At 46.3% G+C, this 23,704-nt stretch overlaps 2 protein-coding genes across 2 annotated transcripts in view; both read left to right on the top strand.

Moving 5' to 3' along the window:
- LOC142465290 (uncharacterized) overlaps window positions 1-14,285 on the top strand; it is a 65,143-nt gene extending 50,858 nt beyond the window's left edge. The window contains exon 5 of the mRNA XM_075569313.1: window positions 10,018-14,285. Within this exon, the coding sequence (XP_075425428.1) occupies window positions 10,018-11,183 (1,166 nt within the window). The 3' untranslated portion in view covers window positions 11,184-14,285. The remainder of the gene's footprint in view (window positions 1-10,017) is intronic.
- LOC142465280 (uncharacterized) overlaps window positions 1-23,704 on the top strand; it is a 133,754-nt gene that overhangs the window by 5,329 nt on the left and 104,721 nt on the right. The window lies entirely within an intron of this gene.

Below are 23,704 nucleotides of genomic sequence, written 5' to 3'. Positions count from 1 at the left end.
GTGCTTCTCGTCCAAACATCGTCCAAACATCAGAAAATACGGGGTATATGTCACGATGACTTTATGGCAGGCTGTAATTTACACCAAAATATATAATAATATATAATACATATAACTGGGTCTGAACTGGGACGAGACTTAGATATGATAAAATATAATTTATTCCATGATAAAGGTGAACACATCAGATATACAAATAACAGGCAAAATATAGACACTTACTTAAAATAGAAATGATGAAGCAGTCATATCTGGACTGGCAGTTCATACAGCACTCTTCATAGTCATCAAGACTCCAAAGACATGAAAGACCTCTGGCATGAAGACATTGCATAGCGTTTCTCTCAGCAATCAAGATGGTATAGAACAGACAAAGAATACAGGGTCGACAACAGTTTATAAACCTTTTGTGCCCTATCCTTTACATTGAGTACAGTGGATTGGTTTTCAATTAACTCTAGCCACTCATTAACGTGGGAACACAATTTGATACATGCCCCCCTGCTAGCTGGTACATGCGCAGTAGAGCTCTGGGGTCTCATTTCTGTAACCCCTCCTCTGCATCAGGAATGCCAGCTAGTCTACCAGATTGGATTCCTGGCAGAATATGCTTTGTTGAGAGGTGTGAAATGGAACACTTGAAGACCGCTCTGGTTCGAGTAATCTCCGCCCTCATGCAAACAGTGGAGGTGACAAAATCCTTTGAACCATACTTAAGTCCTAGACATTGGGTCGCCTTTCTGGCCATATGCTACCCTGGTATGCAAAGGAATTTCCTCTGGGTTTTACCCATACCTTGGAACACAGTATGAAAGATAAAACATTAACATATTAAAATGTCCGGTTCTGTTGGGTCCAGCAGGTCCAAACTTCCCAGTTCTCAATGCCGGAACTGGGACACCCTATGGTCCAATCTGTGACGTGCTACGACCTTCGGAACCGGAGATACACAAATACACTTAAAACCGTTTCACATTTTAATACAAAAATCTCCGCTGTAAATTAAATCACGGTTTTTCACTAAATCCCCATTGAAAACGACGGGTTCCGCCGCCATAGACTTTCAATGGCAAACCGCCGCCGTTGGCGTCTATGGGAATCCCCACCATAGACTTTCAACCGTTGAAGTCAATGGGGTTTTTCCGCCGTAGCCGGTCAATGGGGTTTGGCCGCCATTGGAGTCTATGGGAAAAGTCCCAAACTTTCAAGGGGGTCCATACTCCGTCGGGTTGGTCCAAGAGGGTCAAGGATGGTTCTGCAGCGATGCCGGAGCATTGACTACAGATACCGTAAAACCCTGATCCTCTGGGCCCTCCGGAACCAGAGCTATGGATTACCAATTTTCAGTTTTTGACACTTAGCCGTTTTCCTGAGCCGTTTCTGCCGCCGCCATTGGAACCTATGGCGCGACCCGCTCTTCTCGGTTCGACCCTTATCGGGGGTCCAGGATACAGGGACCCGGTTGTGGTCGAGTGGGGGGAGGTCTAGGAACTAGGGGCAGAAAGAATTTTATTTCTAGGTGCTCTAGAACTGTTTATTCCTTCGCCACTTGTCGTTGAACTTGGCTAATAAGTGATCAAAGCTCTCCTATTGAAAATGTATCCCCTTAACCCTTGTGCTCCCGGATGGATCCTAGTGTGTGTGTGATGCAGACACTGATATACCAATAAAACAGGGGAACAGTGGAATATACATTTTCAGGTTATAACAAGGGTTAAATCACATTTCTGGGCCTCAGCCCAGTTAACCCCTTGTCTCCCTGGTGAGGTTAGAGGGTGGCCAATTGGGGTGTAACCCCTTTAATCCCGGGCCAAATCCTCCCCATCGTCACAGTATATCCAGTAGACTCATGTCGAGTACAATTATAAGCATGCACCAAAGTCTGTACATGTTTACTCCATTCAGGTTTCTGTTGGCCTTTCAGAGTACCCAGCATGTCGAGCAGTGTTCTATTGAACCGTTCCGGCATAGCATCCCCCTCAGGATGATAGGAGGTCGTCCGAGACTTGGTGATATTCAGCAACTTAAGCAATTCTCGTATAAGATTACTTTCAAAGTCCCGGCCTGGATCCGAATGCAATCAATTTGGTAGTTCATAATGAAGGAAATACTTCTCCCATAATACTTTAGCTACAGGTACAGCCCGTTGGTCTTTAGTAGGAAAGGCTTGGGCATATCTGGTGTAATGATCTGTGATCACCAGTACATTTCCGATACCTCGGGTGTCAGGTTCGATGCAAATAAAGTCCATACACACCAGATCCATAGGTCCTGAGCTTTTCAAATGAGCCATGGGCGCTTCCCGGGTGGGTAGTGTTTTCCGTTGTATACAGCAGGTACACCGCCTACAGTGTATCTCCACAGACTCTCTCATTTTTGGACAGAAGAATCGATCACAAAGTAGTCCGAATGTTTTGTCAATACCGAGATGGCCGTGATCATCGTGTAATGCTCGGAGGACCGTGGGTTGCAGGATCTTAGGTAGAAATAACTGCCGTCTATCAGGATGGTTGTGATACGGTACTACCCTATACAATAGACAGTTATCTAGCTCAAATCTGTCCATTTCCTTCATGAGCAGGGCTATCATTTCTTTAGGGGCTCATCTAAGCACCGAAAGGTTATCTTGTTGCACCACTGGATCATAAATTTGAAATTGTACCAAATCCTTCCAAATAATAATCTTGTCCGGAGTTATGTTCATTCCTTCTGGATGGCTGTACGCCCGTGGAATAGCCTTTGGTTGACACCCTAATGAATCCGCTATCCTCAATTCAGAAAAGGCTTCTTGGTCACCTACGACCGCTGCTACAGAGCACAAAGCCCGTATGCCGGGTCCTGGAATTTCTTCCCAAACCTCTTCGTCCAGAGTAGGATTTAGCCCTGGTCGTCGCGATAGGGCATCCGCACCAATGTTCATAGGTCCCAGCTTGTATTTAAGGTTGAATCGATAATTTGAAAGTGCCGCTAGCCAACGGTGGCCGGTAGCATCCAGCTTAGCAGAGGTGTTGATGTATGTTATAGGGTTATTATCAGTTCGAACCTCAAAGTGAACGCCGTACAAGTAGTCATGCAGCTTATCCATGATAGCCCATTTGAGGGCTAGAAACTCCAACTTATGTACCGGATAGTTTTGTTCACTAGGCGTCAGGCTTCGGCTGGCATACGCCACTGGTCGAAGTCAGTTATCGAATTTCTGGTGCAGCACCGCTCCTAACCTGTTGAAACTAGCATCCACATGCAGGACATACGGTTGATCCGGATCTGTGTACGCCAACACTGGAGCCTGTGTTAAGTTCATCTTTAGTCCCTGAAACGCCTGACCGCATGCAGGAGTCCACTTGTCCCCAAAGGGTGCTAGAGCGGAAGTGGCTTTACGACCCGTGTCCTCGAGGTAGATTTTGAGAAGGTTGTTAAGGATCTTTGCTTTGCGTGAGTAGCCTTCCACAAATCTTTGGTAATACTCACAAAACCCCAGGAACGAGCGTAATTCCATGACGTTATTGGGCCGTGGCCAATTCACCACTGCTTCCATTTTTCCGGGGTCGGTAGCTATCCACTCGGCCGAGACAATGTGGCCCACATAAGTCACTGAGGTGCGGCAGAACAGACATTTATCCATGGACAGCTTGAGCCCATCGATACTGAGTCGGTCCAGCACTTTCAACAGCCTTTCTTCATGTTCCTCCAACGTCTTTCCGAACACTATAATATCATCCAGATACACTAAGCATTCCCTGGGATTCATATCTCCGATGGTCTTTTCCATCAGACGCTGAAAAGTGGCTGGTGCACCACATATTCTTTGAGGCATAAGCGTGAACTGATAAAACCCTAATGGGCAAACGAAAGCTGTCTTCTCTTGATCTTCAGAGTTCATGGGCACTTGATAGTACCCTGACCTTATATCCAACACACTGAACCACTTATTCCCAGACAGAGCATTCAAGAGATCTTCGATCCGCAGAAGGGTATACTGATCTGGCACAGTACGATTGTTCAAGGTTCTATAGTCCACATATAGACGTACCGTCCCATTCTTCTTTCGCACCACCACGATGGGCGAAGCGTAAGGGCTACGCGATCCCCGGACAATGCCGGCCTCCTCTATTTCTTGTAGCAGTTTTCTCACATCTTTAATGTCCCTCGGGGCGATGCGAAGTGATCGTTCTCGGAAGGGAGTCGTATCGCTAAGCCGTATGGTATCTTGAGCGCTGCGGCTATACCCCACATCCATATCACTGATAGGGAATACTTCTCGTCTGGTTTCTAACTTAGTCTGCAATCTTTTTTCCATTCCGCCGTCATGAGAGAATCACCGAAATCAAACGCCAGTTGAGGAACAGCAGTAGAAACGGTAGCTGATTGTGATCTAACTTCCATCCTTTCTTCCGGAGTGACAGGATATACTCGGCTCAACTGCTGTCTATGGGTATGGTATAGGGAGAAAGGTTCTTTACATAGACCCGTACTCTGTTCGGTATTTTAAAGGCCATTCTTGCACTGAGGCAAGCAGCTAGTATCTGCGCTTTTGATCATTGTTTGCAGTACTCTCCAGTGAGAATAGTCGATCCGCCTTATGCCTCTCTGGGTAGCAACAGGTGGCCATCAACATCTTTCCTCACCCTGGGGGAATCTCAGTCAATCCATAATCGATATTGTACAGGACGCCATGCTCTTTCTCTGCAGCTATCCTACAGCATTCATCTTGCAACGCTGGGTACGCTGCTAGCGCCATCAACGGTAGTTCGCCGCCTCCTGTAAGTACATACGGATCACGGTCTGTACTATGTCAGTATTGGTTCCCATGATTATAGGGGCACTAGGGTGTTCTTGAGGTTCAGGGCACACTAACGCTTCCACCTCCATGGGATGATGCTTGTCGGTATTCAACTGTGGAATATCCAACCGTACCCGTACCACTCCATCAATAGGATAATCTTCATGGCTCAACCCTCTTAATCTCATAGTGTCGGCAGACTGCAGGGGTAACCGGTGAAGGTGCTGATCATAGAAGGGTCGATATACAATGGTTACTTGTGAAACAGTATCCAGTAACGCAGACGCATAGATGCCTTCAATAACGACCTTTACAATGGCCGGCGGTACCACGCGGCTGCCCATCCGTGGCGGGGCCGGCACTTCATTAGTCTCTGGAGTAGTACCTCCTTCGGCCGCAGGGGCGGTTTCAGTGATCAATGTGGTGCACAGCATGGATTTCGCAGTCCTGGACGCCATCTTCCTTTTTACGGGACAGAAGGAAGAAATGTGGCCCATCATACCACACTGAAAACACTGGCCATTACTCCTAGCGGACTGGTTCCTATGAGCAGGGACAGTCCTCTCTAAGGTGGAGTCCTCACTGTCAACTTCACATTCCTCAGGATCCTCCTTTTCTCGACTCCCCTCCATGGTGGATTTCACTCTAGCCTCTCCCTTCTTAACTTCCTTAGAGGTAGTTCCGGCTTTCTTAACGGTGCTCAGCTACCGGCCTAACAGCACAGTTTCATGAGCCTGTACTCTGTCCATAAGTTCGTCAAATGACAAGGCCTGGCCCGGCACTAGACAGCCGCTGACTCTTACTGCTACCGGGTGTAATGATAGGAGTCCCCTCAGGGATTGCGTGGTTCGAATTCCATCGGCATCAGCCTTCGGCACAACTTTCCTCTTTACCAGCGTCCAGAGATCTAGGTGCAGGCGCCTAAGAAAGTCAGACACTATTTCTCCCTCTTTCTGGGCAAGTGTGTGGAATTTGGCCATCAAGGAGAACGAGTCCACCGTTGTCCCGTAGGCTTTGGTGAGGGCATATAATACTCCGTGTGTGTCCGCATCCGGATGGTCATCTCTGTAGCAGTGCACCATATGGGAGGCGGGCGGCCGCAGGAATTCAATAATTCGCTTCCTTCTCACTGCATCAGTGCAGGCCCATTCGGGCAGTACTTGCTCAGTATGATCCATCCATTCCTCAAACCCCACTTCTCCTAAGAGTGTCGGTTTGTCTCCGGAGAACGCCTTCAGTTTCCTGTACTGATGCGAATGAGAAGATTGATGTATGGCCTCTACCAGCACAGGTACACTGAAGTCATTAGGCATACTATTTCCCCCATAAGGGCTACCTGAATCGAGCCTGGACATTCTGCTTCTACTCAGGGAGGGCCAGATAGTGGACGGTGTAAAGGACACTCCTAGACCAGTGGCAGCAGGCCACATTGGGGTTAGACTGCTCTTTGGAGTACGGAACGGAGTATACGTTACTGCAGATGATGGCCCGGGAATTTCTCTCTGAGGCGTGGACATAGCCAGGGGTGTGGCTACGCTCACATCGACCATTGACCAATGAATCCCGGGGTCTTCAGGTAGGGTTAGTATAGGGGGTACGGCTTCTGGGCATATTTCCTGTTCAGTGGCCAATAGGACTTTACGCCACGTTTGGTCAGCATCATACTTATGGTCCATAACTCGGGCCATCGCCAGGGACGGGAGTTTTCTCTCTTGGTCCCCTACGGTGCCCAAGGACGTAGCGGCGGGGACATGCCTAATGGCAATGGCACAATTTAGAGGTATCTCGTATTGTTGGGCCCACTGGCACACCTTGGTCTGGGAGGGCACAAACATGGCAGAATTGGATAGCACAATTTAGATACTGATTAGGGCACCCCAGGTCTAAGCTCTCAGCAGCGCCTCCAAATGTAGCCTTCTTTCCTGCTGATATAGAAAGACTACTAATGCTGTATATACCTGCTGGCACAGCGAGATCTGGGCTTCCGCTAACTGGGAGCCTGGGGTAACAATATGTACTTGGCAGCGCCTCCACTCCACAATGATAATAAGCAACAACGTTGTAACCTTTTAATAGCAACTGAATGCAAACCCTAATTATACACTTATCACACATATAATCACAGTGCATGAATGGCTGGTAAAAGCAATCAGACACCTGTAGCCTTGCCACCTTCAACTGGACCAATGTCCCCGTTTCCCACCACCGCATGTACCGCACACCGTGTCCAATGTACTGGACCGGTCCCTTGGTCACTCAATCCAGTGTCTTCAAAAAACCCTCCCCCAAGGCGGGATCAGCGCTTGCAGGTACCGGTGTTGGTGAACTTATTTATAATACCTTCTGACCGCGTCCGCAGTCGGTAAATGAGCTTCACAAAGGATCTGCCGATCCAGCGTAGTCTCCTACAGGTAGTTGCTTGTCTCCAGCAGCTTGCTCCAAAACCACTGACCGCACAGCAGTGCAGAAAGAATACTGTGTCCCTGTCTGATAGTACAGTAAAGGGTATGCTGTCCCTATATATATATGGCGGTACCCTGTAGTACCACAAGCTGGTGGTGACTCAGGGTCTGCACTGGGGCCTAAGGGAAATCTCTGGCCTTTGCAGGTGGGTCACTGACCCCCTGCAACACACACCTCCTCTCCCCTTGCTTCCCCGGGGCGCTAGGTAGGGGCTTGAGAAAAGACCGGAAGGTCTAAAATGTTGCTCCATTTTTCATTTTGTTTTTAAGAGATATTATATGTATTTATAACATATAGAGTAGCGCCACGCTAATAATCTAGGTGATTAGTGGATAAATAAATAAGTGCTAAGGATATATGCTAATCAATGAATAGGTTACAACCAATAAAAAGACAAACAACAAAAAAGTAGTATAAGAACCAGTCCTTTCGAAAAGTCCAACATGTGATGAATAATTGGATCCGGTAAGGGGGTCTCCGGCTGCTCTCAGAGAATTAACCAAATCCAGTTAGAAACCTAAAGAAAAAAAGAGAAAAGAGAGTGCACGCCCCATAGCGTAAAATTGTACATTTATTGGAAAGAAAGGAAAGTAGGAGGGAAGGGGAAGAGGGGGGGGAGGGGGGTAGTGATATTCTTTCCCCCCACCTTCCTTTCCAATAAATGTACAATTTTACGCTATGGGGCGCGCGCTCTCTTTTTTCCTTTAGAGATATATATATATATATATATATATACAAATAAAAGCATTTCTTAAGCCACAGAACGGTATCATCTATTTATTTTTTGATTAGATATATATATATTTCTAAAGGAAAAAAGATAATATATATAATAACAGATAGTGTGTGTGTATGTAAATGTATGTATGTATATATATATATATATATATATATATATATATATATATATATATATATACACAATATCTGTTATTTAATATATATGTATATATATATATATATATATATATATATATATATATATCTAAAGGAAGAAAGAGAAAAGAGAGCGCACGCCCCATAGCGTAAAATTGTACATTTATTGGAAAGAAGGGAAGGTAGGGAGGGGGGGAAGAGGGGGGGGGTAGTGATATTCTTCCCCCCCCCCCTACCTTCCTTTCCAATAAAGGTACAATTTTACGCTATGGGACGTGCGCTCTTTTTTCTCTTTTTTCCTTTAGATATTTATATATATATATATATATATATATATATATATATATATTTATATAAAATAACAGATATTGTGTGTGTGTGTATATGTATATATATATATATATATATATATATATATATATATATACACCTTGTTTAAGGGACATATAGATGTTTAACTTGATCTCTTACATCTAGTCCATACTAATACCATGTAACGTATTTCAGCATTTGCTGCAGCCCATCTGGCTATAAGAATTATTGTGTGTAGCTAGTGTGTATGACTACCACTTACCTTGCAGACATCTTGCATTTATTTACTTACCTTTGTTAAGGACTTGTTATCACCCAGTTAGAATAGCAGGTGATACATCCTTATTGTCCATGCTCACACAGTTTGTTGCTCTGTGGCACTATGCATCCTATTCTGTCTAGAGTGTGGTTCTTAGTCCCACTACTGTACATCCATCTATTGTGTGACCATATGTCCTGAATAGTATCTAGATTGATCATTGCATTGCTCCATACAGTGTATTGCCACAAACACGTCAGATTCAATAATCAGCTCTGGGCCGCCACATTATATTGGATTTTAGTATTGCATCACTGTATGTGTCACTTTATTGTTAATGTTATTATATTTGATGTGATTAAAATGTTGTTATTTTCATTTTTATGATCCGGTGTGGATCTCCTCATGAGGTTGTCTTGAGTCAGGTGACTCATTATATGGTACCCTTTCCCAGTGGAAGAGATTCTTATATTTTCATATTTTCATATGGTCTTTTTTCCAATACTCCTCAGTGAATGCAACTACTAGGATTCTTTTTTTCCCTCCTTGGGTCCCGCTTGTTAATATTGATATGTTCTTCCTACCTGCACCCTGATTTATATATTATATTATCATAGCACAAGTATTAGGCTGAGCGGTTGGGTCACCATTTTGTTTTCCCTAATCTGTCTCTCAATCTCACCAGAGTCGTGCCACATACTGTACAAGACACGGGCACCTTTTACCACTATGTCACATGTAAGGGAATAAGATGAAACCGTTGGGATTGAAATACTCTTAATTACTCATTTATATCATGATCTAAACATACAAAACAATATATACATGATTTCACATCACAGTACTTTTCTGAAAGGTTTAACTCCAGTGGCATTTACAGCACACAAATGCATTGTCAGGGGTTCTCACAGTATATATTCTTATCTGATCCCCATGACTAGGAGCCAGGACATCCATTCTGTTTGGCATTTACTCTGGTTCCTGGTATTGGATGTGGGCTCCCAGGTGACATTTCTGAGGCTCCATTATACATCTGTTACATTTTTTTCCATAGCTCAGCTAACTTAACCCTCTGTGTTCCAGGAAGGACGAGAACATTTCAGTTATCAAAACCCATTTCAATAGATCTGCAGAAAATAGCTATTTAAAAAGTAAATTAGCCCCCGAATTGTTTTAAATTTTGCCATAGTACTGCTTTAGTTTGCAGTATATTCCATTTGCAATTTGGAACGTGTTTTAAACTAATGCAAATGTTCAACCAGTAATGTTACATTATGTGTATGCCATTAATTAACTTCATTTCTTACAGTGCATTTATTTCCCACAGATAAATCCACGAGCAGAAGTACACCTGCAGGAGGGCACACTCTTCTTTGCTCTCCAGATCGTGTGAATGAAGATCACAGTGTTGTTAAAAGTGATAAAGGAGCAAATTACTTGAAGCAAAATAACCCAAGTGAGAGACAGAGAAAAGCTGTGAGAATTATGGCTAAGGAATCAGGCTCACGTGAAGAAGAAAATCCCACAGCCTCCCACATTTATACACTGAAAGAACATGAAGATGCATCTACTCATATTGAGAAGTGGGACAAAATAAATACTAATGCCCAGAAAATTAACATAAACTTGTCAGTAATGAAGTATAAGTGCAGTGACTGTGGAAAAAACTTTAATAATAAATCAGCTTATACAACTCACCAAAAAACACACACTACAGAAAGGCTGTATAAGTGCTCTGTTTGTGATCAATGCTTTAATAGTAATTCAGCTCTTGTAAAACATCAGATAATTCACAAGGGAGTGAAGTTTCCTTGCTCCAAATGTGGGAAACACTTCTCTCTTAAAACATTTCTTTTTAGACATCAGAAAATTCACAGAGCAGAGAAACAATTTTCTTGCTCTAAATGTGGGAAATGTTTTTCCGACATCTCACATCTTGATCGACATCAAAGAGTTCACACAGGAGAGAGACCATTTGTTTGCTCTAAATGTGGGAAATGTTTTTCCGACAGCTCAAATCTAGTTCAGCATCAGAGAGTTCACACAGGAGAGAGGTCATTTGTTTGCTCTGAATGTGGGAAATGTTTTACCAGGAAGTCAAATCTTGATAAACATCAAAAATCTCACACAGGAGAGAGGTCATTTGTTTGCTCTGAATGTGGGAAATGTTTTTCCAAGAAGTCAAATCTTGATCAACATCAAAAATCTCACACAGGAGAGAGGTCATTTGTTTGCTCTGAATGTGGGAAATGTTTTACCAGGAAGTCAAATCTTGATCAACATCAAAAATCTCACACAGGAGAGAGGTCATTTGTTTGCTCTGAATGTGGGAAATGTTTTTCCAGGAAGTCAAATCTTGGTCAACATCAAAAATCTCACACAGGAGAGAGACCATTTGTTTGCTCTGAATGTCAGAAATGCTTTATTAGTAACTCAGCGCTTATTAAACATCAGACAATTCACGAGGGAGTGAAGTTGTTTCCTTGCTCTTAATGTGGGAAACATTTCTCTTGTAAATCATTTCTTTTTAGACATCAGAGAATCCACAGAACAGAGAAACAATTTTCTTGCTCTAAATGTGGGAAATGTTTTTCCGACAGCTCACATCTTGTTAGACATCAAAGAGTTCACACAGGAGAGAGACAATTTGTTTGCTCTAAATGTGGGAAATGTTTTTCCGACAGTTCAAATCTAGTTAAACATCAGAGAGTTCACACAGGAGAGAGGTCATTTGTTTGCTCTGAATGGGGGAAATTTGTTTTTCGTAAGTCAGATCCAGTTAAACATCAGATAATTCACAAAGGAGAGAAACCATTTGTTTGCTCTGAATGTGGGAAATGCTTTTCCGACAGCTCAAACCTTGTTAGACATCCGCAAATTCCCACACAAAAGAGACTAATTGCTCCTAATGTGGGAAATGTTTTACCAAACTGTAATAAAAATGGTGGGGAATATTAAGTATTTTAATTATTTTGGTACTTCAGGGGTTAATGTAGCTACAGTTTGAGTTAAAAAAAATACACACATTGTTTTTGTGGTGGTCTGGGTTGTATAGGACTGATAGAATCTAGAGAGAAGAGCATCTGTTTTGCCAGAGATTAATTCAATTATGGCTCTTCTGACACTCAAAGTAAACAGGACAATTTTAAAGGTACTTTTAAAGAATTCTGGAAACGGTTCCAGAAACTGTTTACTTCCTACGCTAGCTCTGAATTGTATGTTAACCCTTTGTGTACCATAGTTACATAGCAAAGGCTTTTGATACGGTTAAGAAGAAGCAGGCACACGGTTTAACTCAAAAGGAGGTTAAATATGCCATTAAGTGGACTTTATGGCATATTTAACCTCCTTTTGAGTTAGACCGTGTGCCTGCTTCTTCTTCTTTGTACTGGAACATTTGGGACTACAGGAGCTCCCCAGGACCAGCGCACCGGCAGCTAAGTACCCCGCCTCTATTACCCTTGATATTGAGTGCGTGTCTCATCCTCTGTCTTTTGATACGGTTACAAACGAGGTTAATGTACAAAATAAACCAAATTGGACTCTAAAAATATTTTCACCTGGATTGAAAACTGGTTTAAGGATACACAACAGAGAGTTTTCATAAATGGAACTTTTTCAAGTTGGGCTAAAGTCATGAGTGGAGTACCTCAGGGTTCGGTACTGGGACCCCTGCTTTTTAACTTGTTTATTAATGACCTTGAGGTTCGCATCGAGAGCAAAGTCTCCATCTTTGCTGCTGATACTAAATTGTGTAAGGTAATAGAATCAGAGCAGGATGTAATTTCTCTTCAGAAGGACTTGGAGAGACTGGAAACGTGGGCAGGTAAATGGCAGATGAGGTTTAATACAGATACATGTAAGGCCTCGTCCAGGGTTATTGCTTGCTGGCGGATGCGCGCTGAGGCTGAGGGAAAGCGGGTGCTTTCCCTGGCCGTAGACAGCGCGCCGTCCGGGGGCGTGTCGGCGGGCGGGCGAGCCAGTGACGTCACGGACAAACCGCTCACGTGACCGGCCCTGCGCTCCGTCAAGCGCTAGAATTTAAAATTTACCAAAGACCTACGCTTCCGCAAGCGCTTGCGGAAGCGTAGGCGAGCCCGACAAAAACCGCTCTCATTGCGGCTGTAGGGGCTCACTGGTAAGTACCAGCGCGCCTCAGCACGCGCTGACCATGCCCGAGGCCTGAGGCTGTGCATTTGGAAAGATAGAATAAACAGGAGATTTACAAATGAAATGGGAATAAATTGGGTGAATCCTTGATGGAGAAGGATTTAGGAGTGCTTGTAGACAGCAGGCTTAACAATGGTGCCCAGTCATGCAGTAGTTGCAAAGGCAAACAAGATCTTATCTTGAATTAAACAGGCAATGGATGGAAGGGAAGTAAACATAATGATGGCCCTTTATAAAGCATTAGTAAGACCACACCTTGAATATGGAGTACAAGTTTGGGCACCACTTCTTAGGAAATACATTATTGAACTAGAGAGAGTTCAGACAATAGCCACCAAATTAATAAAGGGGATGAACAATCTAAGTTATGAGGAGTGGCTAGCTAAATTAGATGTATTTACATTAGAAAAGAGGCGTCTAAGAGGGGATATGATAACTATATACAAATATATTCAGGGACAGTACAAGGAGCTTTCAAAATAACTGTTTATCCCAAGGACAGTGCAAAGAACTCAGGGCCATCCCTTAAGGTTGGAGGAAAGGAGATTTCGCCAGCAACATAGGAAAGGGTTCTTTACAGTAAGGGCAGTTAAAATGTGGAATTCATTACCCTTGGAGACTGTGATGGCAGATACAATCGATTTGTTCAAAAAAAGGATGGGCATTTTTTAGATAGGAAAGGTATACAGGGATATACCAAATAAGTACAGTAGACATGAGAGGGATGTTGATCCAGGGAGCAATCTGATAGCCAATTCTTGGAGTCAGGAAGGAATTTATTTTTTCCCTGATGAGATATCTGTTAGAAAAGCCTCCTCTCGATATAATAATCAGGAATCAGTTTCCAGTTCAAATCAGCATTCTTTATTCTTCAATCAGCTTTCAGTGTTTTATGTAGCAAGGATACATATTATAGATACATCTGTTAGTCTTCAGTATCTAAGAAGGTAGTAATGTATGCTTAACACTGCTTCCTTCTTATACGCTCAGGACAAAGAGCTATAAATCATTTATCTTAGCTACAGTAACTAGACTAAATGATGTTCTTGTTTCTCACGAAGCTAAAACACACTGATTTCTCAGGAAGATAAAGAACTAAGAAACATATATATCAGAGCTAGAAAGGGAGACATGTACTGTATCAGAAAATATAAAACACAGACAAAAATCCTAGGAACTGTTTAAAATAACAGACATACAGAGGCAGTGGCCATTATTCGAACATTTCACCTATTGAAACATGCATTATGCCGCTTGGTGGTCCGAGATGTTCCGCTGCAGACATAATGGCCCATCGGATTAACACATCAGGGGTCCCTACTGCCTGTAAAAGACGCGCAGTAAGAGATAGGCTGAATCAGACACTAACTGCGCGCCATTCACAGGCAATCGCGGGGGTTTTATTAAAATTCTAACACTACAGTAATGTAGCAGGGGGTCTCCGGAGCTGAACCGCATTGATTTCATGTCCGGGGACCCCCTACTTCCCAAGATACAGGCCCCGTTATGGGGTGCTGGTATCCCCGTCATGTTAAAATTCTCTGGGTCACGTGACCATTGGATCTAAACAAAGCAGAGGGATACCGGCACCCCATAACAGGCTTGCATCTGGGGAAGTAGGGGGTCCCGAGGCTGAAATCAATTTTGTTCAACTCAGGAGAGCCCCTGCTCCCGCACACTAGTATCTAACACCCCCCCCACCCCAAATAAAAAATTGGTACCTTAGCGGGTAAGGTAATGAAGCTAAGGTAATTAAGCTGCGTACATTTTATATTTTTCATAGTGTGCGTGAGCAGGGGGTCTCCTGAGCTGAACAAAGTTGATTTCAGCCTCGAGGAACCCATACATCCTGAGTTACAGGCCCCGGTATGGGGTTCCGGTATCATTATTCGTGCTCCTGAGGAAGCTGTCATTGACAGCGAAACGCGTAGAGCCAGTCACAGTTGCAGCTGCCTTTGAACTGAAGGCTCCCGAGTTGCCGTGTTCCCTCACTGCCCGTCTCCAGAGCTCCTCGACCAGACGTCGTCACTCCCGCACCGGATGTGACGTCAGACGCCATCTTCCACCCGGTCGGATGCGAGTAACGGAGAAGAGTAGCTGATAGCTGTACCACACGGGTCCGGCACTCCTTTGCCTCAAGTAAAACATTACGTGTACATGTCTAATGTACTTATTGTGAGTACGATTCTTATGTTTTGCTTTTTAACTATAAATTCTATTTCGATCTGCACCATGGTCTGCCCTTGTTTTGCATGACATTCATCTTACAACATCTCCTGTCTGAGAGCTGATTTGACCATATTCCCTGCTGAAAACCAGTGCTGATTCGGAAGATCCTGACCCACTTCTACCGGTTGTGTAGACAAATGCGGTTTTAACTCTGACCTGCTGTAAGTAGGCATTGCTACAGAGCCAAGTTTTCTTGCTATCCAGATTGTTTTGATTTATTGCACTAATATGTTCTTTATTTTTTGGTGTATCCCTGATATCTTCGCTCCCTTCCTACCCTGGACAAGCTATCTCTGAAAGGAATTCGTACATATTCCTGGAAGGCTGAGAAATTTATTAGAGATCACCTTTTTCACTTATTTAAAAAATATATGCACTTTAATTCACAGATTGGGTGTGTTAGCGCCGTTTACAAGTCACGTTAAGTTCCGGTATCCCCTCCATGTTAAAATCCATGTGTAATCTAAACCAGCCGTGCGCAAACTGGGGGGCGTGCCCCCCTGGGGGGGCGCAAGATTGTTTAGGGGGGGCGCAGGAAGCAGCGGCGATTTTGCCAGGAGCAGAGGAAAAAAAGCTGTCTGCAGCTGCAATTTTTCTTTTGGCCATTAAGTGGCGCTGTGCTACACAGCAGCATCTCCTTGCTTCCTGCATCAGCGTGTGTGACATGGGGTGAGGGGGTGAGTGAGACTGGCACATGGGGGAGTGAGACTGGGACATGGGAGGAGTGAGACTGGGACATGGGGGAGTGAGACTGGGACATGGGGGGGGGTGAGACTGGGACATGTGGGGGGGGTGAACTGGGACATGTGGGGAGGTGAGACTGGGACATGTGGGGGGGTGAGACTGGGACATGTGGGGGGGGGTGAGACTGGGACATGTGGGGGGGGGTGAGACTGGGACATGTGGGGGGGTGAGACTGGGACATGGGGGGGTGGGAGTGAGACTGGGACATGGGGAGGGGTGTGAGTGACATGAGGGGTGTGAGATGGGGAGGGGGGTGAGAGTGAGTGTGACATGGGGAGGGGGGTGAAAGAGCTACATGGGGAGGGGGTGAGAGAGAGACATGGGGATGAGACAGACACTGGTGAGAGGGAGGGAGACACTGGCAGGAGGGAGAGAGACACAATGGCTGGAGGGAGAGTGTGAGAGAGACACCGGGTGGAGGGAGAAACAATAGAATGAGGGAGAGTGCAAAATAGACACTGGGGGAAGGGAGAGACAATGGCTGGAGGGAGAGTGAGAGACAATGGCTGGAGGGAGAGTGAGAGACAATGGGGGGGAGGGAGAGAGACACTAGGGGGAGGGAGAAAGAGAGAGAGACAAGGGGAGGGAAAGAGAGTGAGGGGAGGGATAGAGAGGGACTGGAGGGGGAGTGAGAAATACAGGGAGAGGGAGAGACTGGGAGAGGAGTGTGAGACTGGAAGAGGGGAGAGAGTGAGAGACAATGGGGGGAGGGAGAAAGAGACACACTGGGGGGAGGGAGGGGTGACACTGAGAGGAGGAATAGAGAGGGACTGGAGGGGGAGTGAGAAATACAGGGAGAGGGAGAGACTGGGAGAGGAGTGTGAGACTGGAAGAGGGAAGAGAGGTCCTGAGAGATTCTAATGTGGCGGGAAGAGAGAGATTAATAATACAGCAGAAATGGGGACGCTATTAGACAAATATAATATTTATTTTTAAGTTATGTAATTTGTGTTATAAATACTTTTTTTGTAGATGCGTGGCGGGGGCGTTACAAAGCTGGTTCGCCCTCAATGGCTGAACCAGCTCACGTGCGCTGACGTCATGTGATTTTGATTACATCAGGCAGGGGGGGCCCGAGAAATTTCATGGATGAAAATGGGGGCTCTGCATAAAAAGTTTGCTCACTCCTGATCTAAACAAAGCAGGGGGATACCGGCACCCCATACCGGGGCCTGTATCTTGGAAAGTAGAGGGTCTCGAGGCTGAAATCAACTTTGTTTGGCTCAGGAGACCCCCTGCTCACGCGCACAATAAAAATATGTAAGCAGCTTCATTATCTTAGCGGCAATGCAATGCCCGCTAAGGCAATGAAGGGGTTAAGGCACAATACTACTGGGAGTGACACCATGCCATTCAATTGTTTTTTTGGCTTTTTTATATTTCCGGAATTGCAATGCTGTTTTTATTGTATGCATGTTTTATTTATTTTTTTGCAGGTACACCATTGCATGGCATAGTGGCATCTCATGCCCAAAGGGCATGTGAGTGCCACCGTGCCATTCAATTGTTTTTTTTGTGGCTTTTTTAAGATTAAAATTGAATGTGTTTTAGATTAGTTGCTTGTTTGGAAGATTGGCAGGATGTATGTTGCCTGGCATAGTGGCAGCTCATGCCTCCATGGGAGTCCCCCATGTGGGGGACTGTATTCTGAAAAAAAACACTACTCTTTCCTGGAAATTGAAAATGAATTCTCCAGTCCGCTATCACTAGGAGAAAGATTTCCCAAGAGATCAAATGTAATCGAATATTCCGAGACTCTATCATGACCTGGAAAACAACAAGGAAAAAATTCCAACAATCTTATTCCATTTCTAGATATTTGCCAATCCAAGGTAATAGCAACTTTCTACCGGGAAAAAGCCAAAATATCGTTTGAATCTGGAGGCAAAAGGCATCGAATGCCTTGATCATATTATTGACAATAAAAAACAAAAATATATGAGCTACAGATGCAGCGGCTGTTATTCGAACATTTACCTGGGAACATCCTGCGTTAAGCCACGAGGTGGACCTGAGATGGTCAGTTGCCGACATAATGGCCCATCGGAGTAACACTCAAATGGAGAAGAGTGATCTGGCACACACTCAGTACAGCAATGATAGGTATAACTTGCCAGTGCCCACGGGCCGAGGGGGATCGTCCTGCAAAGTCCCCAAGAAGTCACATAGGTATGAAAGAAGGTCCAGGCACTCGGTATTTGCAATAAAAAAAGAAATATTTAATCCAGCATAAAGTCCAACGTTTCCACTGCGTATAAGCAGTCTTTGTCAAGGTAAGAGCTGCTCTTACCATGACAAAGACTGCTTATACGCAGTCAAAACGTTGGACTTTATGCTGGATTAAATATTTCTTTTTTTTGCAAAGACCGAGTGCCTGGACCTTCCTTCTTACCATCGGAGTAACACAGCAGGAGTCCCTGCTGTGTGAGTCCTACCGGGGTCTGCCTCTCTGTAATAGACGCGCAGTAAGAGACAGGCTGAATCAGTCACTCTAACTGCACGCCTCTCACAGGCGATTGCGAGGGTTTTATTAAAATTCTAACATTACAGAAATGTAGCGGGGGTCTCCGGAGCTCAACCGCATTGATTTCAGCCTCGGAGACACCCTGCTTCCCGAGTTACAGGCCCCGGTATGGGGCGCCGGTATCTCCTCCATGGTAAAATCCATGTGGGATGTAAACAAAGCAGAGGGATACCAGCACCCCATACTCGCCTGTACCGGCCTGTATCTCGGAAAGTTGGGTGTCCCCGAGGCTGAAATAAACTTTGTTCAGCTCAGGAAACCCCCTGCTCACACACCGTAAATAATGTCTTTATTAATGTAGGGCGATCTGTGTCCGGGACCACAGGCTGCAACAAGCGTGCGGTGTCTCCCTGTTTCCCTAACACTAATATTAATAAGCAGGGCAAGTCCCTATCGCAGCCACAAACTATGTGGGAGGCAAGTTTAAGGCTTATTTATGAGAAAATACCTGTGTGGGCTGAGATAAGACTCTCAGGAGTTGAACAGCCTTGTGTGGTAGCCCTGTGACAATTTGCAATAGGTGTTGAGTAGCGCTACTCACGATAGACCTTCCTGCTCCTCCAGCTGAAATATTGCATCTGAATCATCGACGACATCAATACACACTGAGAGATATCCTGAGATTTACTATATCCATCTACCAAAGGGCTCCAGTCAGAGAGAGAAGAATCTCTGACATATCTTTAACATCTGCAAGTTTTGTGAGTGCAACCTTTTAAGAGCCTACAGACTGATATATCACTAGTACCTACCATCTGCACTATATTTGCTCTTCTCTTATATCTTAATATATAAAATTGAAATTTGTGAGGTTGGTGTTAGATGTGGTGAATCTAATTGGTCCTCAGCCTCTGGCCAATCAGATTGGTGGCTCTATGACGTCACCCAACTGCCACTCTCTTCTTCTCCTCACCCGCAGCCTCACCCAACTGACACACACACACACCCCTTACACACACACCCCTTACACACACACACACACCACACCTCCCGCACAGGTAAGTAAGTAAACTGCCGCCTCAAACCCCTGCGCCTCCAGCATCTCTTCCCGCCTTGCCTCCCAGCTCACACCCCTGCCGCAGGGGCCGCTGCCTCACACCCCGGTGCCTCCCGCCGCCTCACACCCCGGTGCCCCCCGCCTCAACTGGCCAGGACCAAGCGGCGGAACGGCTGGCCGGGAGGGGGAGCGGGCAGCCCACCCCCCTCACCCGTACCACACTAATTGCAAACACGCTGCCTCCCGCCTCAGATCCGCGGGGCAGTACACGCGCCTCCGTCTGATGAACATCTCCAGCAGACGAAAGGTTCCGGGGGGGGGGGGGGGTGAACGAATGTCCGGCCAAGACAGTGGGGAAATGGCCGGACGGCGGAGCAAGCGTCCGCAGGATTCATTAATTGTCACGTAACCCCCACCCCTTCAACTCTCTCACCCCCCCCTTCACCTCCCTCACCCCCCCTTCACCTCCCTCCCACCTTCACCTCTGCCCCTTCACTTCCCTCTCCCCTCCTTCACCTCCCTCTCCCTCCCTTCACCTCTATCTCCCCCCTTCACCTCCCTCCCCCCTCATCTCTCCCCCCTTCACCTCCCTCCCCCCTTCACCTCCCTCCCCCCCCTTCACCTCTCTCTCCCCCCCTTCACCTCCCTGCCCCCTCACCTCCCTCTCCCCCCCTTCACCTCCTCCCCCGCTTCACCTCCCTCTCCCCCCCTTCACCTTCTCCCCCCCTTTCACCTCCCTCTCCCCCCCTTTCACCTCCCTCTCCCCCCCTTTCACCTCCCTCTCCACCCCCTTTCACCATCCTCTCCCCCCTTTCACCTCCCTCTCCCCCCCCCTTTCACCTCCCTCTCCCCCCCCCTTTCACCTCCCTCTCCCCCCCTTTCACCTCCCTCTCCCCCCCTTCACCTCCCTCTCCCCCCCTTTCACCTCCCTCTCCCCCCCTTTCACCTTCCTCTCCCCCCTTTCACCTCTCTCTCCCCCCTTTCACTTCCCTCTCCCCCCCCTTCACCTCCCTCTCCCCTCCCCTTTCACCTCCCTCTCCCCCCCCTTTCACCTCCCTCTCCCCCCCTTTCACCTCCCTCTCCCCCCCCTTTCACCTCCCTCTCCCCCCCCTTTCACCTCCCTTTCCCCCCCATTTCACCTCCCTTTCCCCCCCATTTCACCTCCCTTTCCCCCCCATTTCACCTCCCTCCCCCTTCACCCACCTCCCTCCCCCTTCACCTCCCTCCCCCCCTTCACCTCCCTCCCAATGGGGTATACAGAATCACCAAGATTATTCTCACAGATTTTGCAGAGGGATTTACAGGACATTTGTCTGCCAGAGGGCCCAGTCCTAATCCAGTATGTTGATGATTTGTTGTTAGCTTCGCAAACACTAGAAGCATGTAAAACAGACTCTGTAGCTTTACTGAGAGTATTGGCTCCCAAAGGACATAAAGTTAATAGGCAAAAGTTGCAATTATTTCAAAGTAAAGTACTGTATTTAGGCCAAATTGTTTCACCAGGCCTAAGGTCCATTAACCCTGACAGAATCACACCTATTCAAAATACACCCAGACCGCAGACACAAAAACAGGTAAGGGGTTTCCTGGGAATGGCAGGATACTGTAGACAGTGGATCCCTAATTTTTCACACATATCAGAGCCCTTACAGCAACTAACACGCAAAGGGGTTGCTGAACCAGTCCCTGGACTGAAGAAGCAGAACTAGCTTTCTGTACACTAAAACAGTGCTTAATGTCAGTTCCATCACTGGGTTTGCCTAATTATGCATTACCCTTTGCACTGTATTGTCATGAAAACAAAGGACATGCCTCAGGAGTTCTAACTCAAACTCATGGCAGCTGACAGCGTCCAGTGGCCTACTACAGCACTAAGCTTCATGCTGTTGCACAAGCATTTCCCCCCGTGCCTTCGTGCCATAGCAGCTGCTGCAGGTCTCGTTGACACAACACAATCTATCATCCAGGGCCATACCCTAGAATTATATGTGCCCATGCTGTCTCTACACTACTTTTATGCAGATCCACACAGCTAACAAACAGCAGACTTACCAGATATGAAGTTATATTACAGGGATCTGAAAATATAACCGTCCACCGATGCATCACACTTAATCCAGTGACACTTCTTCCTCTGCCAGAGGAGGGGGCCCCACATGACTGTATGGCTGAGATAGACATATTCCCCTCTGTTAGGGCTAATCTATTTGAAAGTCCTATTGAGAATGCAGACCTAGACCTTTTCGTCGACGGGTCTTCTTATTTTAATGCTGCAGGGAAGAGATGTTCAGGCTATGCCATAGTTAGCAGCAGCAGGTTTTGCAGAGTGATTCCCTCCCCCCGCATTTTTCTGCTCAGATAGCAGAATTGAAGGCTGTTACTGAAGCATATATTATAGGAGACCAGAAGAATGTAAACATTTATACGGATTCAAGATATGCTTTTGGGGTAGTACATGACTTTGGCGCTCTCTGGAGGCTTAGAGGATTTATCACAGCAACAGGTTCACCTATTCATAACGCGGAACACATCAGGAATTTGCTCAATGCACTCTTACTACCAAATACACTGGCAGTTATTAAAGTAGCAGCACACACAAACAGGAAAGATGAGATATCCCAAGGTAAGGCCTCGGTCCCGCTGCGCTCATTGGCGCGGGCGGCCATGTCGCGAGTTCCCCACCAGCAGGGGAATCCTCGCGAGCCGGTCCCGGTCCCCCCTGGCGGCACAGCTGACTACACGCTGTGGCGCGTCAGCCGCTAGGAGACACGAGAATGGTGTTTCCTAGCGTTGACGCGTCACATGGTGTGGCTGTGAGCCAATGGGGAGGGGAGGCTTCGGGAGGAGGAGAGGCTTCGGGGAGCGGGGAGGAGTGTGGAGTGAAAGCAGGTGAGTGCCTGTCTGTGTGTGTGTCTGAGTGCGTGCGTGCCTGTCTGTGTGTGTATGTGTGTGCCTGAGTGTGTGAGTGCCTGCCTCTGTCTGTGTGTGTGTGTGTGTGTGAGTGCGTGAGTGCCTGCCTGTGTGTGTGTGTGTGTGTGTGTATGAGTGCCTGCGTGTGTGTGTGTTTAAACTTACCCTCAGCAGCTCCAGCCCAAGTCCGTGGAGGGAGGGGGGGGGGAGAGTAGCGGGTCCCTCCGCTCAAGCCACGCCCCCCCTCCCTGTCAAGCCTCCCACTCCCGCCCACCTCCCGCTCCGGCTCCCACTCCCTACAGACCGCATATCGCGGTCTGTGTATGTCAGCGCACCGCCTGTCTGCAGTGTGGGTGCGCTGACTCTGGGAGCGGGGCCTTAGCCTAATGCTTTTGCTGATGCTACTGCAAAGCAAGCAGCGCTAAGGCCATATGTCCAGGAATATACTCTTACTACACCCACTGATCCAGAGACACCCATTACCATACCACTTGATTTATCCTCCTTCTATAAACTGTTAACCACAGAGGTAGCCCAAGACTGGACACGCAAGGGTTATCAACAATAAGGGTAGTTGTGGTTTGGAGGCCCTGAGGATAAACCAGTTTTGCCTCCCTCTTTAGAGCCATACATAATTCGCATGTCACATGGTTTATCACACATACATGGGAATGGAATGTTGTTATCCATCAGAAAAGACTGGTTTGCACCACACATCGGCCCCAAGATAAAAGATTTTTGCGCTGCATGCCACATCTGCCAATTACATAACATTGGAAAACATGTTTCTGTTGGTCCAGGAAAAGTCACGTGCCCCCAGGGCCCATTTCGCAATTTACAAATTGACTTCATTGAAATGCCATGTAGTCTACACTATCACTATGTGTTGGTTGTTGTTTGCATGTTCTCAGGCTGGACTGAAGCATATCCGTGTCAACATGCTGACGCGCGCTCAGTGGCTAAAAAGCTACTGCAGGAGTTCATTCCTATATATGGAATTCCTCAGCATATTTTTTCAGACCAAGGTACACATTTCACTGCTGCGATAGTTCTGGATCTAGCAAAGGTCCTAGGTATTATATATCACCTGCACTGCCCTTATCATCCGCAGAGCGCTGGCAAAGTTGAAAGGACCAATGGGGTCCTAAAGAGTAAAATCAGTAAAATTTGTGCAGAAACGAAATTGCAATGGCCAGACGCTCTCCCTTTAGCACTAATGGCGATCAGAAGCACTCATCAGGCCAAGACTAGATTAACCCCTCATGAAATAATAATGGGTAGGCCAATGGTTTGTGCCGGCACATTAGAATTAATGATGCATGATCATGCTCTGACTGATGACTTAATCAGCGTGTATTGTGTAAGATTAATGACATTTCTTAAGTCTTTTCACTCTCAGGTCCAAGCAGTACAGTCTACCAAGGAAAACACAAAGCAGCA

Source organism: Ascaphus truei, chromosome 13 (assembly GCF_040206685.1).
Source record: "Ascaphus truei isolate aAscTru1 chromosome 13, aAscTru1.hap1, whole genome shotgun sequence".
Classification (NCBI taxonomy): Eukaryota; Metazoa; Chordata; class Amphibia; order Anura; family Ascaphidae; genus Ascaphus; species Ascaphus truei.
The sequence above is the reverse complement of the archived record's forward strand: the minus strand, read 5'-3'. Positions and strand labels throughout refer to the sequence as shown.